Here is a 22756-nt window from a genome sequence, read left to right on the forward strand (position 1 = left end):
TGCAATGCAATCTCCATAGTAAATATTGTCAGTAGAATGGCCTTACTGAAGAGCTCAGTGACTTTCAACGTGAGACCGTCATAGGATGCCACCTTCCGTGAGTTCAGTACAGCTGTCACTGCTACACTTCATATGCAAAAGTATGTGGACACCCCTTCAACTGAGTGGATTTGGCTATTTCAGCTACACCCATTGCTGACAGGTGTATAAAATCGAGCACACAGCCATGCAATCGCCATAGACAAACATTGGCAGAAGAATGAGCTTACTGAAGAACTGTGGTTCAGTCATAGGATGCCAACTTTCCAACAATCAGTTCATCAAATTTCTGCACTGCAAGAGCTGCCCCATTCAATTGTAAGTGATATTATTGTGAAGTGAAAAGGTCTAGGAGCAACAAAGGCTCAGCCGTGAAGTGGTAGGCCACACAAGCTCACAGAACGGAACCGCTGAGTGCTGAAGCGCGTAGCATGTAAAAATCATCTGTCCTTGGTTGCAACACTCACTACCCAGTTCCAAACTGCCTCTGGAAGCAACGTCAGCACAATAACTGTTTGTCAGGAGCTTCGTGAAGTGGGTTTCCATGGCCGAGCAGCCGCTCACAAGCCTAAGATCGAAATGCGCAATGTCAAGCGTCGGCTGGAGTGGTGTAAAGCTCACCACCATTGGACTCTGGAGTAGTGGAAACGCGTTTTCTGGATTGATAAATCACGCTTCACCACCTGGCAGTCCGACAGACGAATCTGAAGTTTGGCGGATGCGAGGAGAAGGATTCCTGCTCCAACTGTAAAGTTTGCACAGTCTGGGGCTGTTTTTCATAGTTCGGGCCCCTTAGTTACAGTGAAGGGAAATCTTAACACTACAACATACAATGACATTCTACACAATTATGTGCTTCCAACTTTGTGGCAACAGTTTGGAGAAGGCCTTAGCTGTTTCAGCATGTCATTGCCCCCACGCACAAAGCGAGGTCCATACAGAAAAGGTTTGTCGAGACCCGGTGTGGAAGAATTTTATTGGCCTGCACAGAGCCCTGACATCAACCCCAGACCTCACTAATGCTCTTGTGGCTGTATGGAAGCAAGTCCCCACAGTAATGTTCCAACATCTAGTGGAAAACCTTCCCAGAACCACAGTAATGTTCCAACATCTAGTGGAAAGCCTTCCCAGAACCACAGTAAAGTTCCAACATCTAGTGGAAAGCCTTCCCAGAACCACAGTAATGTTCCAACATCTAGTGGAAAGCCTTCCCAAAAGAATGGAGGCTGTTATAGCAGCAAAGGGGGGACCGACTCCATATTAATGCCCATGATTTTGGACTGAGATGTTTGACAAGCAAGTGTCCACATACTTTTGGCTGTGTAGTGTATCTCTACCTGAAAATACATGATCTCAGTGATTGATAGTTGATGTTCAGCAGTCATAAAAGTATGCCTTATTTACTCTGAAGAACTACTAAAATAGTGAATTTGTCAGACAGCATAGACAACCGCTCTATAGAGATGAGATGAGGACTTGGAATGAAATGAAGTCACTAAATGTAATATATACAACAACTGAAATATTTCATTCAAGTAATGTGAATAAATGATGGTTATTAAGTAGTCATGAGGAGTCACTACCATCATGGACTTGTATTAATAGTTTTATTGTGTTTTTACAGCATTCAATAATGTGAATAAATGATGGTTATTAAGTAGTCATGAGGAGTCACTACCATCATGGACTTGTATTAATAGTTTTATTGTGTTTTTACAGCATTCAATAATGTGAATAAATGATGGTTATTAAGTAGTCATGAGGAGTCACTACCATCATGGACTTTTATTAATAGTTTTATTGTGTTTTTACAGCATTCAATAATGTGAATAAATGATGGTTATTAAGTAGTCATGAGGAGTCACTACCATCATGGACTTGTATTAATAGTTTTATTGTGTTTTTACAGCATTCAATAATGTGAATAAATGATGGTTATTAAGTAGTCATGAGGAGTCACTACCATCATGGACTTGTATTAATAGTTTTATTGTGTTTTTACAGCATTCAATAATGTGAATAAATGATGGTTATTAAGTAGTCATGAGGAGTCACTACCATCATGGACTTGTATTAATAGTTTTATTGTGTTTTTACAGCATTCAATAATGTGAATAAATGATGGTTATTAAGTAGTCATGAGGAGTCACTACCATCATGGACTTGTATTAATAGTTTTATTGTGTTTTTACAGCATTCAATAATGTGAATAAATGATGGTTATTAAGTAGTCATGAGGAGTCACTACCATCATGGACTTTTATTAATAGTTTTATTGTGTTTTTACAGCATTCAATAATGTGAATAAATGATGGTTATTAAGTAGTCATGAGGAGTCACTACCATCATGGACTTTTATTAATAGTTTTATTCTGTGTTGTTACAGCATTCAATAATGTGAATAAATGATGGTTATTAAGTAGTCATGAGGAGTCACTACCATCATGGACTTTTATTAATAGTTTTATTGTGTTTTTACAGCATTCAATAATGTGAATAAATGATGGTTATTAAGTAGTCATGAGGAGTCACTACCATCATGGACTTTTATTAATAGTTTTATTATGTTTTTACAGCATTCAATAATGTGAATAAATGATGGTTATTAAGTAGTCATGAGGAGTCACTACCATCATGGACTTTTATTAATAGTTTTATTGTGTTTTTACAGCATTCAATAATGTGAATAAATGATGGTTATTAAGTAGTCATGAGGAGTCACTACCATCATGGACTTGTATTAATAGTTTTATTATGTTTTTACAGCATTCAATAATGTGAATAAATGATGGTTATTAAGTAGTCATGAGGAGTCACTACCATCATGGACTTTTATTAATAGTTTTATTGTGTTTTTACAGCATTCAATAATGTGAATAAATGATGGTTATTAAGTAGTCATGAGGAGTCACTACCATCATGGACTTTTATTAATAGTTTTATTCTGTGTTGTTACAGCATTCAACCCACATAATACTCAGTGCATTTAATGTTTAGAAAAATATGCAATACTGAAAACGAAAAACTGTGATTCTTTTTTCAAAAAAAGGAAACCGGACCAACATCAAAAGGCACTAATCACACAGCACTACAACACTCTACTACATCGCACTAGTACTCAGACTCTCTGGGAATGTCAGGACCAGACCAACATCAAAAGGCACTAATCACACAGCACTAGTACTCAGACTCTCTGGGAGTGTCAGGACCGGACCAACATCACAAGGCACTAATCTCACAGCACTAGTACTCAGACTCTCTGGGAGTGTCAGGACCAGACCAACATCAAAAGGCACTAATCACACAGCACTAGTACTCAGACTCTCTGGGAGTGTCAGGACCAGACCAACATCAAAAGGCACTAATCTCACAGCACTACAACACTCTACTACATCGCACTAGTACTCAGACTCTCTGGGAGTGTCAGGGGAATATATATAAAACAGTCAGTGGGTAGAGAATTATATTATGGACAGGAGTGAGGGGAGCGGGCAGTATGACACCCTGCGCTGAGCGGGAATTGGGAAAAGAGTCACCTCTGATGGGCTATGCTCTGACCTGGGTGTCTTTAAAGATGAATTCCAAATGGGTGGTGGTTTTTTTCAAAGGCATTTTAAATTGGTGGTAGTCTTTCAAATGAATTTCAAATGGGTAGTTTTGAAATGATTTCCCCTGGAATTAATGGTATGAAAGTGCAGTAAAAGCCCAGAGAGGCAGCAGGTACGTCTGTCTGGTGGTTTAAAGAGCAGCCTAGTCTTAGAGAGTCTCAGTGTAGACTGTCTGTCTGTCTGTCTGTCTGTCTGTCTGTCTGTCTGTCTGTCTCTGTCTGTCTCTCTGTCTGTCTGTCTGTCTGCCTGCCTGCCTGTCTGTCTGTCTGTCTGTCTGTCTGTCTGTCTGTATGGGGAGGGAGGGAGCCTGGAGGAGCCACGCTAAATGACACCTCAGATGAAAAGGAAATAGCAGAATATCACCCGGAGACAAAGATAAACCTTTAGATAACAGAAGTGTCATCCACCAGGGATACCGTTACCTTTTCACAGCTAGGCAGAGAGGTAGATAACAGATATCAGCCACAGGGATGTAAAGGATAATACCCCATGGATGGCTCAATCACTAGACATCACTAGAGGAGTCAGATGGTGGTTAGGTCTGGATTTAAATATTAATTCAATTATGCCAGTCTGTCTTCATGTAGCTTCCCCTGGTGGGATTATGCCTTTCTAGAATGAATGATGGGCATTGGATGCCAGAAAGGGTGTGGTGATGGTGAGGCTGATATTGGAGTTCTGTATGGTAATTGGTTAATTAATTAATACATTTCACTGAGACTCAAGGCAGTTACAAGGCAAACTGTCAGAAAGAACAAGATCCCTCTGTAACGATGGTCTTCCTCTTCTGATGAGGAATAGGATGGATCGGACCAATGTACAGCGTGGTAAGTGTTCATGTTATATTTTTTAGAACAGAAACACTGAACAAAATAACAAAGAGAGTGAAACGAAACAGTCCTGTAAGGTGCAGCAACACAAAACAGAAAACAACTACCCACAACCCATTGTGGGAAAACAGGCTGCCTAAGTATGGTTCTCAATCAGAGACAACGATCGACAGCTGCCTCTGATTGGGAACCATACCAGGCCAAACACAGAAATACAAAATCTAGACTACACAACATAGAATGCCCACCCCAACTCACGCCCTGACCAAACTAAAACAGAGACATAAAAAAGGAACTAAGGTCAGGACGTGACACCAAAACATATCTCTGGTCCCTCGTCGTTCAGTGTGATCAGGGGCTATTTCCCGCTCTGCATGCGTTGCTAGAAATTAATTGTTTTTCTTTCAAAAACTGGCAAACAGTAAATAAATCTATGAATAAATTAGCAATGGCACAGCTCTCATAAAGATGCAGATCAGTATTAAATCACACGATTAGATCTGTACAATATAGAAAGGCAGGCCGTAACGTTCTACACAGTCAGTGGACAGTAATGACATAATTATCATTTTTACATGGTTATATCAGCAGGCCGTTATGATTCGGTCTAATTGCATTCACCAATGATTTTCTTTCTGTCTATCCTAATAATAACCAGATGAATAGATTCAAATCTCAACTGCATCTCGCTCCCACCCTTTCTCCCTTTATTTCTCTCCCCCCTCTCCATCATTCTCTTTCTCTCTCCCCCCTCTCCATCATTCTCTCTCTCTCCCCCTTCTCTCCCTCTCTCTCCCCCATCTCCATCATTCTCTCTCTCTTCCCCCTCTCCATCATTCTCTTTCTCGCTCTCCTCCCTCTCCATAATTCTCTCTCTCTCCCCCTTCTCCATCATTCTCTCTCTCTCTCCCCCCTCTCCATCATTCTCTCTCTCTCTCCCCCTCTCCATCATTCTCTTTCTCGCTCTCCCCCCTCTCCATCACTCTCTCTCTCTCCCCTCTCAATCATTCTCTTTCTCTCTACCCCCTCTCCATCATTCTCTCTCTCTCCCCCTTCCCCATCATTCTCTCTCTCTCTCCCCCTTCTCCCTCTCTCTCCCCCCTCTCCATCATTCTCTCTCCCCCCTTCTCCATCATTATCTCTCTCTCTCCCCCTTCTCCATCATTCTCTCCCTCTCTCCATCATTCTCTTTCTCTCTCTCTCCCCCCCTCTCCATCATTCTCTTTCTCTCTCTCCCCCCTCTCCATCATTATCTTTCTCTCTCTCTCTCTCTCTCCCCTCTCCCTAATTATCTCTCTCTCTCCCCCATCTCCATAATTTTCTTTCTCTCTCTCCCCCCTCTCCATCATTATCTTTCTCTCTCTCTCTCCCCCCTCCATCATTCTCTCTCTCTATCTCTCTCCCCCTCTCCATCATTCTCTCTCTCTCCCCCCTCTCCATCATTCTCTCTCTTACTCTCCATCATTCTCTCTCTCTATCTCTCTCCCCCTCTCCATAATTCTCTCTCTCTCCCCCCTCTCCACAATTCTCTCTCTCTCTCCCCCTCTCCATCATTCTCTTTCTCTCTCTCCCCTCCATCATTCTCTCTCTCTCCCCCCTCTCCATCATTCTCTCTCTCTCTCTCATCCCCCCTCTCCATCATTCTCTCTCTCTCCCCCCTCTCCATCATTCTCTTTCTCTCTCTCACTCCCCCCTCTCCATCATTCTCTTTCTCTCTCTCTCCCCCCTCTCCATCATTCTCTTTCTCTCTCTCTCCCCCCTCTCCATCATTCTATTTCTCTCTCTCTCCCCCTCTCCATCATTCTATTTCTCTCTCTCTCTCTCCCCATCATTATCTTTCTTTCTCTATCTTTCTCCCTCTCTCTTTCTCTCTCTCCCCCCTCCCCATCATTCTCTATCTTTCTCCTTCTCTCTCCCTCCCCCTCTCCATTATTCTCTCTCTCTCTCCCTACCCACTCCCCATCATTCTCTCTCTCCCTCTCTCCCTCCCCCTCCCCATCACTCTCTCTCTCTCTCTCTCTCCCTCCCCACTCTCCATTATTCTCTCTCTCTCTCCCTCCCCCCTCTCCATCATTCTCTCTCTCTCTCTCTCTCCCTCCCCCCTCCCCATCATTCTCCCTCTCTCTTTCTCCCTCCCTAACATTCTATCTCTCTCCCTCCCTCAATCCCTCTCTGTTTTCCTCAGGCCCTGTGAGGAAGCTGCCAATGTTTTAGGTTTGGGTCGGACCACCTCCCAGCTGCAGTTCCATCTTTGTGTGATATGGCGTGGGTGTGAGGGGGAGAGAGGTGCTTAGAGGAGAACAGCAAATGAGCCAATGTTTTTAGAAGCTATTGGGAAATGGCTAGTCTGAAACAACCGCACCACCTCTGGGAAAGGACCAACTGTGTGTGTGTGTGTGCGTGTGTGTGTTCCATGCCCACATCCCATTACACCTACACAGTCACAGGCCCAGTGTGAAAGGATTATAAATTAAGGGCTTTTTAATGGAGACTGGATGCTGCGCCAAGTTGAGCGTTCGGGATTCACACACACACACACACACACACACACACACACACACACACACACACACACACACACACACACACACACACACACACACACACACACACACACACACACACACACACACACACAGCTCTTCCTCTGTAATTTATAAAGGTGGGTGGACTCTTCCAAACTCTCTTGATCTGTTATCAAATAATGGACTGGAAACTGTATTTTTTGTGCAGGATGGACAGGTGAGAATATCAAGGTGTGTGTGTGTTTATTCCCCCCCCCCCCCCCTCCCCCACACACATACACACACCTTGATGTTTCACCTGTCCAGCCTGCACAAATAATACACACACACACATACACTCAGAAACAGCAACTCTTGTCCCGACAGCATCGATCCCAGTTCAGGCACGCAACACTGTTTTACTGATGTGGAAAGAGCAACGAGTCCCTTGGGCCACTCCTAACTGGATTTCCCTGTAGAGCACAGAGTAACACAGTCAGTATAGGCTAGGGCTGGCTAGTCCGACCACACTGCTACGGGCTAGGTTACACCACTCCTGCCGTGTAGGTCTGGGCTGATCCCTCACCTACCTCATGATCATTGATGCCCCACGAGGTGAGATCTTGCATGGAGCCCCAGACCGAGGGTGATTGACCGTCATCTTGAACTTCTTCCATTTTCTAATAATTATGCCAACAGTTGTTGCCTTCTCACCAAGCTGCTTGCCTATTGTCCTGTAGCCCATCCCAGCCTTGTGCAGGTCTACAATTGTATCCCTGATGACCTTACACAGCTCTCTGGCCATTGTGGAGAGGTTGGAGTCTGTTTGATTGAGTGTGTGGACAGGTGTCTTTTATACAGGTAACGAGTTCAAACAGGTGCAGTTAATACAGGTAATGAGTGGAGAACAGGATGGCTTCTTAAAGAAAAACTAACAGGTCTGTGAGAGCTGGAATTCTTACTGGTTGGTAGGTGATCAAATACTTATGTCATGCAATAAAAATGCTAATTACTTACTTAAAACTCATACAATGTGATTTTCTGGATTTTTGTTTTAGATTCCGTTTCTCACAGTTGAAGTGAACATATGATAAAAATTACAGACCTCTACATGCTTTGTAAGTAGGGAAACCTGCAAAATCGGCAGTGTATCAAATACTTGTTCTCCCCACTGTATATGTGTTTGTATACAAATGTAAGCAAGGTTTGAAATGATTATGTTTTAATATCAAATATTATATCCATTTGGGCTTCTTGCGGTCAATTTGCAGTCTACAAAATATTTATAATTATGTTCCGACCCCTTGACCATCCGCTAAAGAAATAAATTGGCCCACGGCTGAATCTCGTTGATGATCCCTGCCTTCGGAGAACCCTTTGAAGAACTAGTTTTCCATGCAGAACCCTTTCCACAGAGGGAAACATAAAAGGGTTCTCCTACGGGGACAGCTGAAGAACCCCTTTGGAACCCTTTTTCTAAAAGTGTACCCCGTGACAGACAGCTCATTGATTGAACAAGCTCCACTGTGCTCCACGCCACAGCGGAGGGGATTCCAGAGATATAGTGATGTATTACACACTCAGGTTAACCTGGGACATACAGGGAAAGGGGGATACCAGAGATATAGTGATGTATTACACACTCAGGTTAACCTGGGACATACAGGGAAAGGGGGATACCAGAGATATAGTGATGTATTACACACTCAGGTTAACCTGGGACATACAGGGAAAGGGGGATACCAGAGATATAGTGATGTATTACACACTCAGGTTAACCTGGGACATACAGGGAAAGGGGGATACCAGAGATATAGTGATGTATTACACACTCAGGTTAACCTGGGACATACAGGGAAAGGGGGATACCAGAGATATAGTGATGTATTACACACTCAGGTTAACCTGGGACATACAGGGAAAGGGGGATACCAGAGATATAGTGATGTATTACACACTCAGGTTAACCTGGGACATACAGGGAAAGGGGGATAACTAGTCAGTTGCACAAATGAATGCATTCAGCTGAAATGTGTCTTCCGCATTTAACCCAACCCCTCTGAATCAGAGAGATGCTGGGAAGGGGGGGGGGGGGATAACTAGTCAGTTGTACAACTGAATGCATTCAGCTGAAATGTGTCTTCCGCATTTAACCCAACCCCTCTGAATCAGAGAGGTGCGGAGAGAGCAGTTGTTGGGGGTTGTTGGGGGTTAACTGCCGTGCTCAAGGGCAGAACGGCAGATTTCTCCACCTTACCGGCTTGGGGATTCAAACCAGCAACATTTCAGTTACTGGCCGAACGTTCTTAACCGCCCAGTATAAACTCTACTTGACCCTGAGCACAGCTCTCCCTGTCTTGTGTATGGCTAGTTGGTACAGTAGTGTACTGTACTGTACAGAATGGCAATATTAGGTAGTTGACTTGCCTTATAACTATAGTATGTAGCTGTAGCTATAATAAGAGTCTATTTGTAGCAGTGTGTTCTTCTGATGTTCAGATCACAGCTAGTTAAGAGCTCCCTCAGGACCACACTGCCTGTACACTACAGCTAACTCCCTCAGGACCACACTGCCTGTACACTACAGCTAACTCCCTCAGGACCACACTGCCTGTACACTACAGCTAACTCCCTCAGTACCACAATGCCTGTACACTACAGCTAACTCCCTCAGGACCACACTGCCTGTACACTACAGCTAACTCCCTCAGGACCACACTGCCTGTACACTACAGCTAACTCCCTCAGGACCACACAGCCTGTACACTACAGCTAACTCCCTCAGGACCACACTGCCTGTACACTACAGCTAACTCCCTCAGGACCACACTGCCTGTACACTACAGCTAACTCCCTCAGGATCACACTGCCTGTACACTAGGAACTAAGACCCCAGCTAGCTAAGAGCTCTCTCAGGACCACACTGCCTGTACACTAGGAACTAAGACCCCAGCTAGCTAAGAGCTCCCTCAGGACCACACTGCCTGTACACTAGGAACTAAGACCCCAGCTAGTTAAGAGCTCCCTCAGGACCACACTGCCTGTACACTAGGAACTAAGACCCCAGCTAGCTAAGAGCTCCCTCAGGACCACACTGCCTGTACACTACAGCTAACTCCCTCAGGATCACACTGCCTGTACACTAGGAACTGTACACTAGGAACTAAGACACCAGCTGGTTAAGAGCTCCCTCAGGACCACACTGCCTGTACACTACAGCTAACTCCCTCAGGACCACCCTGCCTGTACACTACAGCTAACTCCCTCAGGACCACATTGCCTGAACACTACAGCTAACTCCCTCAGGACCACACTGCCTGTACACTACAGCTAACTCCCTCAGGACCACACTGCCTGTACACTACAGCTAACTCCCTCAGGACCACACTGCCTGTACACTACAGCTAACTCCCTCAGGACCACATTGCCTGAACACTACAGCTAACTCCCTCAGGACCACACTGCCTGTACACTACAGCTAACTCCCTCAGGACCACACTGCCTGTACACTAGGAACTAAGCTACTGTGGGAAGGCAGGGAGTTAAAAGTAATGTACTAAAACATTTTTACCTGTGTGTGTGTGCGTGTGTGTGTGTGTGTGTGTGTGTGTGTGTGTGTGTGTGTGTGTGTGTGTGTATATATTTATACTGTATTTATGTGAGAAAAACAGACACAGATAAATGTGGTGAGGCAACATTGAATATGTTGTTCCTCTGTAATAATAAACACGTCCTTTTCTCTCTCCACAGACCTGCGGCCTGACAGACAAATCATCTTCTGTATAAATAAATGAGAAACATGTCGTTGCACTCTAAGTCCCTCAGACAGACAGGCCGCGGAGCTCTGCTGAATTCAACCTGACTTCTGTGGTGATCGCCGTTCAACATGAACAAATGAGTCATTATTATTGAGCCTGAGAGAGCCCGACTCATTATCTTGGGACAGAGAGACACACATCCATAAGATCCACACGAACCAAAAACACACAGGCACACAACAAACCAAGCCTTTTGATGTGTGAATTCTGTGGTCAACATGAAAGCTACAGCCTCTCTCCTTATTCCCCCCCACATTGCCTCTACTCCCCCGTTCATCTCTCCATTCATTCAGAAGTAACACCATCCCCATCCTCCCATCCCAACTCCAGCTAGGAGCAGTGGGAGGGCCGGGGTGCCTAAATTAACCTGATTCCACATTATCATCAATTAAAAGCTGCTAAACTTTCTTCAGAGGGCTTTTAAAATCAAACAAAGACCCTCCCAGCCTGGACCATGTATAATTCAACATATGGATAAGCTCAATTAGCAGCTGATTCCACAGGGAGGGGGAAATAGGGAGGAGAGAGGGGTGTGTGAGGAGGTAGGGGGATGGGGAGGGAGGGGTGTGTGAGGAGGTAGGGGGAAATAGGGAGGAGAGAGGGGTGTGTGAGGAGGTAGGGGGATGGGGAGGGAGGGGTGTGTGAGGAGGTAGGGGGAAATAGGGAGGAGAGAGGGGTGTGTGAGGAGGTAGGGGGATGGGGAGGGAGGGGTGTGTGAGGAGGTAGGGGGAAATAGGGAGGAGAGAGGGGTGTGTGAGGAGGTAGGGGGATGGGGAGGGAGGGGTGTATGAGGAGGTAGGGGGATGGGGAGGGGGGAAGAGAGAACTAGAGCAGGAGCTAAAGGGTGGAGGCAGGGATGCGTATGTGTGTGTGTGTGGGGGGGGGGGGTTGGAGGGAGGGAGGAGGGGGTGTATTCAGTACTCTGCAGCACAAACATATATTACATGGTATTTCTGCTAGCCGAATCTCCTGTATTTGGCACATATCCAGTTTTCATTATAGAGGATTGGAAGCCCATGTGTGCATACTGTGTTGTATTAACGTGCCAACAACACCTAACAATTACTGTTTGAAATAATAGCTTAAACAATTCTGTACCTCCAAAATGAAGAGGAACAGGGTTTTTCTATACGAAACACAGAATTGAAGGAGTTGGGATACAGATCATCAGAGTCTGATAGCGTTCACAGTGATATGCACGCAGCCCCATCTACTCCCTCTCTTAAATCATAGATCAAAAACCCATTTCTTCAGGTTATTACAGCTGGAGAGCCAGGATCACAGACGGACATACCACGTCAGGCAGGAAATCAATTATCATCAGAACCTCCATGAAATATTCCTAAGATGTAATAACCAATCTTATTTTCCACTTCGTATATGGTTGTGATAGATAAAAAGGCGATAGAACGAACGTGGAGCCAATATAAGTCCCCCCCCGGTGTCAATACAATAGAAATGAAAAGGGAATGAGATATGTGAGAAGTTTCCTTGATAGCCATGTCATTTCAATGTGATGAATAACAGTAGAGACAGAGGAGCTCCCTTCGTGTTTCCATCCATTAGGGTGTGAGAGGATGTGCTACAGGCTGAGGCGCACGGCCGATTGGCTTGCATGACTACATCAACAACAGCTTATGCGTTCATTACCCGTCTACACACTCCCAGATAGAGATATACAGAGATCAGATGATATAATACTGTGTGACTATAGGGATACAGTGTGGCTGAATACTGGCAACACACTATCACTAGTGAATACATTGATCCTGAGGTAGATAGATGCCTATGGCATTGATAGCTGTATGTTTTATTTATGTAGTTATTTAACTAGGCAAGTCAGTTAAGAACACATTCTTATTTACAATGACGGCCTAGAAACAAGTTCACTGCCTTGTTCAGGGCCAGAACGGCATATTTTTATCTTGTCAGCTTGGGGATTCAATCTTGCAACCTATTGGTTACAAGTCCAATGCTCTAACCAATAGGCTACCTGCCTCTAACCACTAGGCTACCTGCCTCTAACCACTAGGATACCTGCCTCTAACCACTAGGATACCTGCCTCTAACCACTAGGATACCTGCCTCTAACCACTAGGATACCTGCCTCTAACCACTAGGATACCTGCCTCTAACCACTAGGCTACCTGCCTCTAACCACTAGTATACCTGCCTCTAACCACTAGTATACCTGCCTCTAACCACTAGGATACCTGCCTCTAACCACTAGGATACCTGCCTCTAACCACTAGGATACCTGCCTCTAACCACTAGGATACCTGCCTCTAACCACTAGGATACCTGCCTCTAACCACTAGGATACCTGCCTCTAACCACTAGTATACCTGCCTCTAACCACTAGGATACCTGCCTCTAACCACTAGTATACCCGCCTCTAACCACTAGGATACCTGCCTCTAACCACTAGGCTACCCGCCTCTAACCACTAGGCTACCCGCCTCTAACCACTAGGATACCTGCCTCTAACCACTAGGCTACCCGCCTCTAACCACTAGGCTACCCGCCTCTAACCACTAGGATACCTGCCTCTAACCACTAGGCTACCCGCCTCTAACCACTAGGCTACCTGCCTCTAACTACTAGGATACCTGCCTCTAACCACTAGGCTACCCGCCTCTAACCACTAGTATACCTGCCTCTAACAACTAGTATACTTGCCTCTAACCACTAGGATACCTGCCTCTAACCACTAGGATACCTGCCTCTAACCACTAGTATACCTGCCTCTAACCACTAGTATACCTGCCTCTAACCACTAGGATACCTACTAGGGCTAACACTAGGGCTAAACATTATGGCTAACTCAGGGTAAACTAGAGAGGGTTGAGAGATGGGAGAGAGATAGAGGGGAGAGAGGGGATAGAGATAGAGGGGAGAGAGATAGAGGGGAGAGAGATAGAGGGGAGAGAGGGGACAGAGATAGAGGGGAGAGAGATAGAGGGGTGAGAGGGGAGAGAGGGGATAGAGATAGAGGGGAGAGAGATAGAGGGGAGAGAGGGGACAGAGATAGAGGGGAGAGAGATAGAGGGGAGAGAGGGGATAGAGATAGAGGGGAGAGAGATAGAGGGGAGAGAGGGGAGAGAGGGGATAGAGATAGAGGGGAGAGAGGGGATAGAGATAGAGAAGAGAGATAGATGGGAAAGAGGGGAGAGAGATAGAGGGGATAGAGAGGGGATAGAGATAGAGGGGAGAGAGGGGAGCGAGGGGAGAGAGGGGATAGACATAGAGGGGAGAGAGGGGAAAGAGGGGAGAGAGATAGAGGGGAGAGAGATAGAGAGAGGGGAGAGAGAGGGGGGAGAGAGGGAATAGAGATAGAGGTGAGAGAGATATAGGGGAGAGAGGGGAGAGAGATAGAGGGGAGAGAGTGGAGAGAGGGGATAGAGATAGAGGGGAGAGAGATAGAGGGGAGAGAGATAGAGGGGAGAGAAGGGAGAGAGATAGAGGGGAGAGAGATAGAGGTGAGAGATATAGGGGAGCTAGATAGAAGTGAGAGATAGAGGGGAGAGAGGGGATAGAGATAGAGGGGAGAGAGATAGAGGGGAGAGAGGGGACAGAGATAGAGGGGAGAGAGATAGAGGGGAGAGAGGGGACAGAGATAGAGGGGAGAGAGATAGAGGGGTGAGAGGGGAGAGAGGGGATAGAGATAGAGGGGAGAGAGATAGAGGGGAGAGAGGGGAGAGAGATAGAGGGGAGAGATATAGGGGGAGAGAGGGGGAGAGAGGGGATAGAGATAGAGGGGAGAGAGATAGAGGGGAGAGAGATAGAGGGGAGAGAGGGGAGAGAGATAGAGGGGAGAGAGAGGGGGAGAGAGGGGATAGAGATAGAGGTGAGAGAGATAGAGGGGAGAGAGGGGAGAGAGATAGAGGGGAGAGAGATAGAGGGGAGAGAGTGGAGAGAGGGGATAGAGATAGAGGGGAGAGAGATAGAGGGGAGAGAGATAGAGGGGAGAGAGGGGAGAGAGATAGAGGGGAGAGAGGGGAGAGAGATTGAGGGGAGAGAGATAGAGGGGAGAAAGATAGAGGGGAGAGATAGAGGGGAGCGAGATAGAGGGGAGAGATAGAGGGGAGAGAGGGGATAGAGATAGAGGGGAGAGAGATAGAGGGGAGAGAGGAGATAGAGACAGAGGGGAGAGAGGGGAGAGAGAGAGGGGAGAGAGGGGATAGCGATAGAGGGGAGAGAGGGGAGAGAGATAGAGGGGAGAGAGGAGATAGAGACAGAGGGGAGAGAGGGGAGAGAGAGAGGAGAGAGAGGGGAGAGAGAGAGGGGAGAGAGGGGATAGAGATAGAGGGGAGAGAGGAGATAGAGATAGAGGGGAGAGAGGGGATAGAGATAAAGGGGAGAGAGGGGATAGAGATAGAGGGGAGAGAAGGGAAAGAGATAGAGGGCGAAGTGAAGATCATCGCCCCTCCAGCTTCAGACAGTCTCAGTGTGTGTTGGTCTATTTTAGGTTTGACCTCAGATAACACCGAAAACCTGTGTGTGTGTGTGTGTGTTTGTGTGTGTGTGTGTGTCAGAGGAGGCTGGTGGGAGGAGCTATACTGGCTCATTGTAATAGCTGGAATGGAATTCATGGAACGGAGTCAAAACAAATCCAACACAAGGAAACCACATTTGACGGTTCCATTCCAACTATTACAATGAGCCCGTTCACCTATAGAATATCCCACCAGCCTCCTCTGGTGTGTGTGTGTTCAGTAAAAACCTGTATTCTGAGAGGCCCTTTTGTTTTCCCTAATGGCCTGGCAGGAAGCTGTTAGATCTGGTAAAGGTTATATGTATGATACATAATATCCTCTAAACGGGAGACGCAGGGAGATCAATATTACTATAGGTCACATGTCTAAGCAGGGGGAAATCAATGCTGCTATTATGGCTCTCGTATTGGGTGGAGAACGGCAAGGTGGACGATTTCTCTCTGGCTTGCCGTGTGGACGGGAGTGTGTGAGTGTGTGTGTGTGTGGGGGGGTATATATGTGTGTGTGTATGTGTGTGTGTGTGTGTATGTGTGTGTGTGTGGGGGGGGGGTATATATGTGTGTGTGTGTGTGTGTGTATGTGTGTGTGTGTGTGTGTGTGTGTGTGTGTGTGTATGTGTTTGTGTGGGGGGGGGTATATATGTGTGTGTGTGTGTGTGTGTGTATGTGTGTGTGTGTGTGTGTGTATGTGTGTGTGTGTGTGAGACATATAAAGCGTGTGAGCAACCCCTTGACAGCCTTCTCACTACACACAGACAGACAGACGGACAGACGGAAAGATGACGTTTCAATCTCAGCCGTTCAGAGAGACAAATCTACCCTACTTATGAGCTGTTGTAGAAACCTTTTCCACTCACACAGCGTCAGGGAGAATTGATCAAAGAAACGACAGTCTCACCCAGCTTCAGGGAGGAAACGACAGTCTCACCCAGCGTCAGGGAGGAAACGACAGTCTCACACAGCATCAGGGAGGAAACGACAGTCTCACACAGCGTCAGGGAGGAAACGACAGTCTCACACAGCGTCAGGGAGGAAACCACAGTCTCACACAGCGTCAGGGAGGAAACGACAGTCTCACACAGCGTCAGGGAGGAAACGACAGTCTCACACAGCGTCAGGGAGAATTTATCAAGGAAATGACAGTCTCACACAGCATCAGGGAGAATTTATCAAAGGAAACGACAGTCTCACACAGCGTCAGGGAGGAAACGACAGTCTCACACAGGGTCAGGGAGGAAACCACAGTCTCACACAGCATCAGGGAGGAAACCACATTCTCACACATCGTCAGGGAGAATTTATCAAAGGAAACAACAGTCTCACACAGCGTCAGGGAGGAAACGATAGTCTCACACAGCATCAGGGAGGAAACGACAGTCTCACACAGCGTCAGGGAGGAAACGACAGTCTCACACAGCGTCAGGGAGAATTGATCAAGGAAACAACAGTCTCACACAGCGTCAGGGAGGAAACGACAGTCTCACACAGCGTCAGGGAGGAAACGACAGTCTCACACAGCGTCAGGGAGGAAACGACAGTCTCACACAGCATCAGGGAGGAAACAACAGTCTCACACAGCGTCAGGGAGGAAACCACAGTCTCACACAGCGTCAGGGAGGAAACCACAGTCTCACACAGCGTCAGGGAGGAAACGACAGTCTCACACAGCGTCAGGGAGAATTTATCAAGGAAATGACAGTCCAACACAGCATCAGGGAGAATTTATCAAAGGAAACGACAGTCTCACACAGCGTCAGGGAGGAAACGACAGTCTCACACAGCATCAGGGAGGAAACAACAGTCTCACACAGCGTCAGGGAGGAAACGACAGTCTCACACAGCGTCAGGGAGGAAACGACAGTCTCACACAGCATCAGGGAGGAAACCACACTCTCGCACAGCTTCAGGGAGGAAACCACAGTCTCACACAGCGTCAGGGAGGAAACCACAGTCTCACACAGCGTCAGGGAGAATTGATCAAGGAAAAGTCAGTGGAGGAAACAACTCTGAAGTCTGAAGGTTCTACACATCAACACACACCAACAACACTGGCAGCTGGGACTCCATGTCTGCTATTTGTACCAACACCTTCATCTCCTTAAACTGTGTTTCTTCTCTCCACAAGCGAAACAAATGATCATGAGGAACATATATCCATCTTCTCTTCACTCACACTTTCATTACATTTAGTCAGTCTTTGATTATCTCTCAACGGAGGAGCTAACCATTATTCTATTTCTCTCTCTCTGTATTTCTCTCTCTTCTGTATTTCTCTCTCTCTCTTCTATATTTCTCTCTCTGTATTTCTCTCTCTGTATTTCTCTCTCTCTCTTCTATATTTCTCTCTCTGTATTTCTCTCTCTCTCTTCTATATTTCTCTCTCTGTATTTCTCTCTCTCTCTTCTATATTTCTCTCTCTGTATTTCTCTCTCTCTCTTCTATATTTCTCTCTCTGTATTTCTCTCTCTGTATTTCTCTCTCTTCTGTATTTCTCTCTCTCTCTGTATTTCTCTCTCTCTCTCTGTATTTCTCTCTCTCTTCTGTATTTCTCTTTCTCTCTGTATGTCTCTCTCTCTGTTTTTCTCTCTCTCTCTCTCTGTATTTTTCTCTCTGTATTTCTCTCTCTCTCTCTGTATTTCTCTCTCTCTCTCTGTGTATTTCTCTCCCTCTCTCTGTATTTCTCTCTCTCTGTATTTCTCTCTCTCTGTGTATTTCTCCCTCTCTCTGTGTATTTCTCTCTCTCTCTCTGTATTTCTCCCTCTCTCTCTGTATTTCTCTCTCTCTCTGCATTTCTCTCTCTCTGTATTTCTCTCTCTCTCTGTATTTCTCTCTCTCTCTGTATTTCTCTCTCTCTCTCTCTCTGTATTTCTATCTCTTCTGTATTTCTCTCTCTTCTATATTTCTCTCTCAGTATTTCTCTCTCTGTATTTCTTTCTCTCTCTCTGTATTTCTCTCTCTCTCTGTGTATTTCTCTCTCTCTCTCTCTCTGTATTTCTCTCTCTCTTCTGTATTTCTCTCACTCTCTGTATTTCTCTCCCTCTCTATATATTTATCTCTCTCTGTATGTCTCTCTCTCTGTATTTCTCTCTCTCTCTTTGTATTTTTCTCTCTCTGTATTTCTCTCTCTCTGTATTTCTCTCCCTCTCTCTGTATTTTTCTCTCTCTCTGTATTTCTCTCCCTCTCTCTGTATTTTTCTCTCTCTGTATTTCTCTCTCTCTGTATTTCTATCCCTCTCTGTATTTCTCTTTCTCTGTGTATTTCTCCCTCTCTCTGTGTATTTCTCTCTCTCTCTCTGTATTTCTCCCTCTCTCTCTGTATTTCTCTCTCTCTCTGCATTTCTCTCTCTCTGTATTTCTCTCTCTCTCTGTATTTCTCTCTCTCTCTGTATTTCTCTCTCTCTCTCTCTGTATTTCTCTCTCTCTCTGTATTTCTCTCTCTCTCTGTATTTCTCTCTCTCTTTCTGTATTTCTCTCTCTCTCTGTATTTCTCTCTCTCTCTCTGTATTTCTCTCTCTCTCTCTGTATTTCTCTCTCTCTCTGTATTTCTCTCTCGCTCTCTCTCTTTGTATTTCTCTCTCTCTTTATTCCCCCCCCCCGCCCGCTTCAGTCTTACCTGCGGAACATTGGTTCTCATCCGCTCCGTTCTCACAGTCCCTTTCACCGTCACATCTCCATGACAACGAGACACACTTGCTGGTTGACCCCCCACAGTCAAACTTCTCAGGTGGGCACGTCTGTCGACCTATCAGTGGAGGGAGGGAGCGAGAGAGAGAGTGAGAGAGGAAACATCACAGTCAGTCAATGAAACAGTCAGATAACTCAGTTATCATGTTGCTCAAATCGATCCCGCCTCAAATGTCTGAGTAAGACAAAAAAACAGACACAGTCAGTTTGACACCAGGTCAAAAACACACACATACACACACCGAGAGCACACACTCAAACACACACACACACACACGCACACACACACACACACACACAAACACACACACTGAGAGCACACACTCAAACACACACACACTCAAACACACACACACACACAAACAAACACACACACACACACTGAGAGCACACACTCAAACACACACGCACACACCGAGAGCACACACTCAACCACACACACACACACACACACACACACACACACACACACACACACACACACACACACACACACACACACACACACACACACACACACACACAAACTCAAACACACACACACACAAAGAGCACACACTCAAACACACACATACACACCGAGAGGACACACTCAAACACACACACACACACACATCGAGAAAACACACTCAACCACACACACACACACACACACACACCGAGAGCACACACTCAAACACACACACACACACACACACACACACCGAGAGCAAACACACGTACAAACACCGAGAGCACACACTCAACCACACACACACCGAGAGCACACACTCAACCACACACACACACACACACACACACACACACCGAGAGCACACACTCAACCACACACACACACACACCGAGAACACACACACGTACACACACCGAGAGCACACACTCAACCACACACACACCGAGAGCACACACTCAACCACACACACACACACCACACACACACACACACACACACACATACACACCGAGAGCACACACTCAAACACACACACACACCGAGAGCACACACTCAACCACACACACACACACACACACACTGAGAGCACACACTCAAACACACACACACACAAAGAGCAAGCACTCAAAAACACACATACACACTGAGAGCACAAACTTAAACACACGCACACACCGAGAGCACACACTCAAACACACACACACACACACACACACACACACACACACACACACACCGAGAGCACACACTAAAACACACACACACACACCGAGAGCACACACACGTACACACACCGAGAGCACACACTCAACCACACACACACCAAGAGCACACACTCAACCACACACACACACACACACACACACACACACACCTAGAGCACACACTCAACCACACACACACACACACACACACACCGAGAGCACACACACGTACACACACCGAGAGCACACACTCAACCACACACACACCGAGAGCACACACTCAACCACACACACACATACACACCGAGAGCACACACTCAAACACACACACAAAGAGCACACACACACTCAACCACACACACACATACACACCGAGAGGACACACTCAAACACACACACACACACACACCGAGAGCACACACTCAACCACACACACACACACACACACACACATACACACCGAGAGCACACACTCAAACACACACACACCGAGAGCACACACTCAAACACACACACACCGAGAGCACACACTCAAACGCACACATACACACCGAGAGCACACACTCAAACACAGACACAGACACACACACACACGCACACACACACACACACACACACACACACACACACACACACACACACACACACACACCGAGTGCAAACACTCACAAACACACTAAAAGCACACACACAGACATGAACATGAACATACACACACAGCGTTCCTTCCAGCGAAACCAAGTGGCGCAGCGGTCTAGGCTCTGCATCTCAGTGCTAGAGGCATCACTACAGATCCTGGTCCGATCCCGGACTGTATCACAACGGGCCGTGATCAGGAGTCCCATAGGGCGGCTCACAGGCTCAGCGTCTTCCGGGTTAGGGCAGGGATTGGCCGGGGGTAGACCGTCATTGTAAAATAAGAATGTGTTCTTATCTGACTTGCCTAGTTAAATAAAGGTTAAATTAAACAAAAATACAATTAAGAAATAATACTACTGTTCCTGTTCCCCAGCTAACCAATGGGGTTCCTGGAGTGAGACTACTACTGTTCCTGTTCCCCAGCTAACCAATGGGGTTCCTGGAGTGAGAATACTACTGTTCCTGTTCCCCAGCTAACCAATGGGGTTCCTGGAGTGAGAATACTACTGTTCCTGTTCCCCAGCTAACCAATGGGGTTCCTGGAGTGAGAATACTACTGTTCCTGTTCCCCAGCTAACCAATGGGGTTCCTGGAGTGAGAATACTACTGTTCCTGTTCCCCAGCTAACCAATGGGGTTCCTGGAGTGAGAATACTACTGTTCCTGTTCCCCAGCTAACCAATGGGGTTCCTGGAGTGAGAATACTACTGTTCCTGTTCCCCAGCTAACCAATGGGGTTCCTGGAGTGAGAATACTACTGTTCCTGTTCCCCAGCTAACCAATGGGGTTCCTGGAGTGAGAATACTACTGTTCCTGTTCCCCAGCTAACCAATGGGGTTCCTGGAGTGAGAATACTACTGTTCCTGTTCCCCAGCTAACCAATGGGGTTCCTGGAGTGAGAATACTACTGTTCCTGTTCCCCAGCTAACCAATGGGGTTCCTGGAGTGAGACTACTACTGTTCCTGTTCCCCAGCTAACCAATGGGGTTCCTGGAGTGAGAATACTACTGTTCCTGTTCCCCAGCTAACCAATGGGGTTCCTGGAGTGAGAATACTACTGTTCCTGTTCCCCAGCTAACCAATGGGGTTCCTGGAGTGAGAATACTACTGTTCCTGTTCCCCAGCTAACCAATGGGGTTCCTGGAGTGAGAATACTACTGTTCCTGTTCCCCAGCTAACCAATGGGGTTCCTGGAGTGAGAATACTACTGTTCCTGTTCCCCAGCTAACCAATGGGGTTCCTGGAGTGAGAATACTACTGTTCCTGTTCCCCAGCTAACCAATGGGGTTCCTGGAGTGAGAATACTACTGTTCCTGTTCCCCAGCTAACCAATGGGGTTCCTGGAGTGAGAATACTACTGTTCCTGTTCCCCAGCTAACCAATGGGGTTCCTGGAGTGAGAATACTACTGTTCCTGTTCCCCAGCTAACCAATGGGGTTCCTGGAGTGAGAATACTACTGTTCCTGTTCCCCAGCTAACCAATGGGGTTCCTGGAGTGAGAATACTACTGTTCCTGTTCCCCAGCTAACCAATGGGGTTCCTGGAGTGAGACTACTGTTCCTGTTCCCCAGCTAACCAATGGGGTTCCTGGAGTGAGACTACTACTGTTCCTGTTCCCCAGCTAACCAATGGGGTTCCTGGAGTGAGAATACTACTGTTCCTGTTCCCCAGCTAACCAATGGGGTTCCTGGAGTGAGAATACTACTGTTCCTGTTCCCCAGCTAACCAATGGGGTTCCTGGAGTGAGAATACTACTGTTCCTGTTCCCCAGCTAACCAATGGGGTTCCTGGAGTGAGAATACTACTGTTCCTGTTCCCCAGCTAACCAATGGGGTTCCTGGAGTGAGAATACTACTGTTCCTGTTCCCCAGCTAACCAATGGGGTTCCTGGAGTGAGAATACTACTGTTCCTGTTCCCCAGCTAACCAATGGGGTTCCTGGAGTGAGAATACTACTGTTCCTGTTCCCCAGCTAACCAATGG

General features: G+C 46.5%; 1 protein-coding gene across 1 annotated transcript in view; it reads right to left on the bottom strand.

Moving 5' to 3' along the window:
- LOC139409489 (low-density lipoprotein receptor-related protein 8-like) overlaps positions 1-22756 on the bottom strand; it is a 346325-nt gene that overhangs the window by 110333 nt on the left and 213236 nt on the right. The window contains exon 4 of the mRNA XM_071154703.1: positions 18908-19036. Coding sequence (XP_071010804.1) covers positions 18908-19036 — 129 coding nt within the window. The remainder of the gene's footprint in view (positions 1-18907; positions 19037-22756) is intronic.

Source organism: Oncorhynchus clarkii, chromosome 5 (assembly GCF_045791955.1).
Source record: "Oncorhynchus clarkii lewisi isolate Uvic-CL-2024 chromosome 5, UVic_Ocla_1.0, whole genome shotgun sequence".
NCBI classification, from domain to species: Eukaryota; Metazoa; Chordata; class Actinopteri; order Salmoniformes; family Salmonidae; genus Oncorhynchus; species Oncorhynchus clarkii.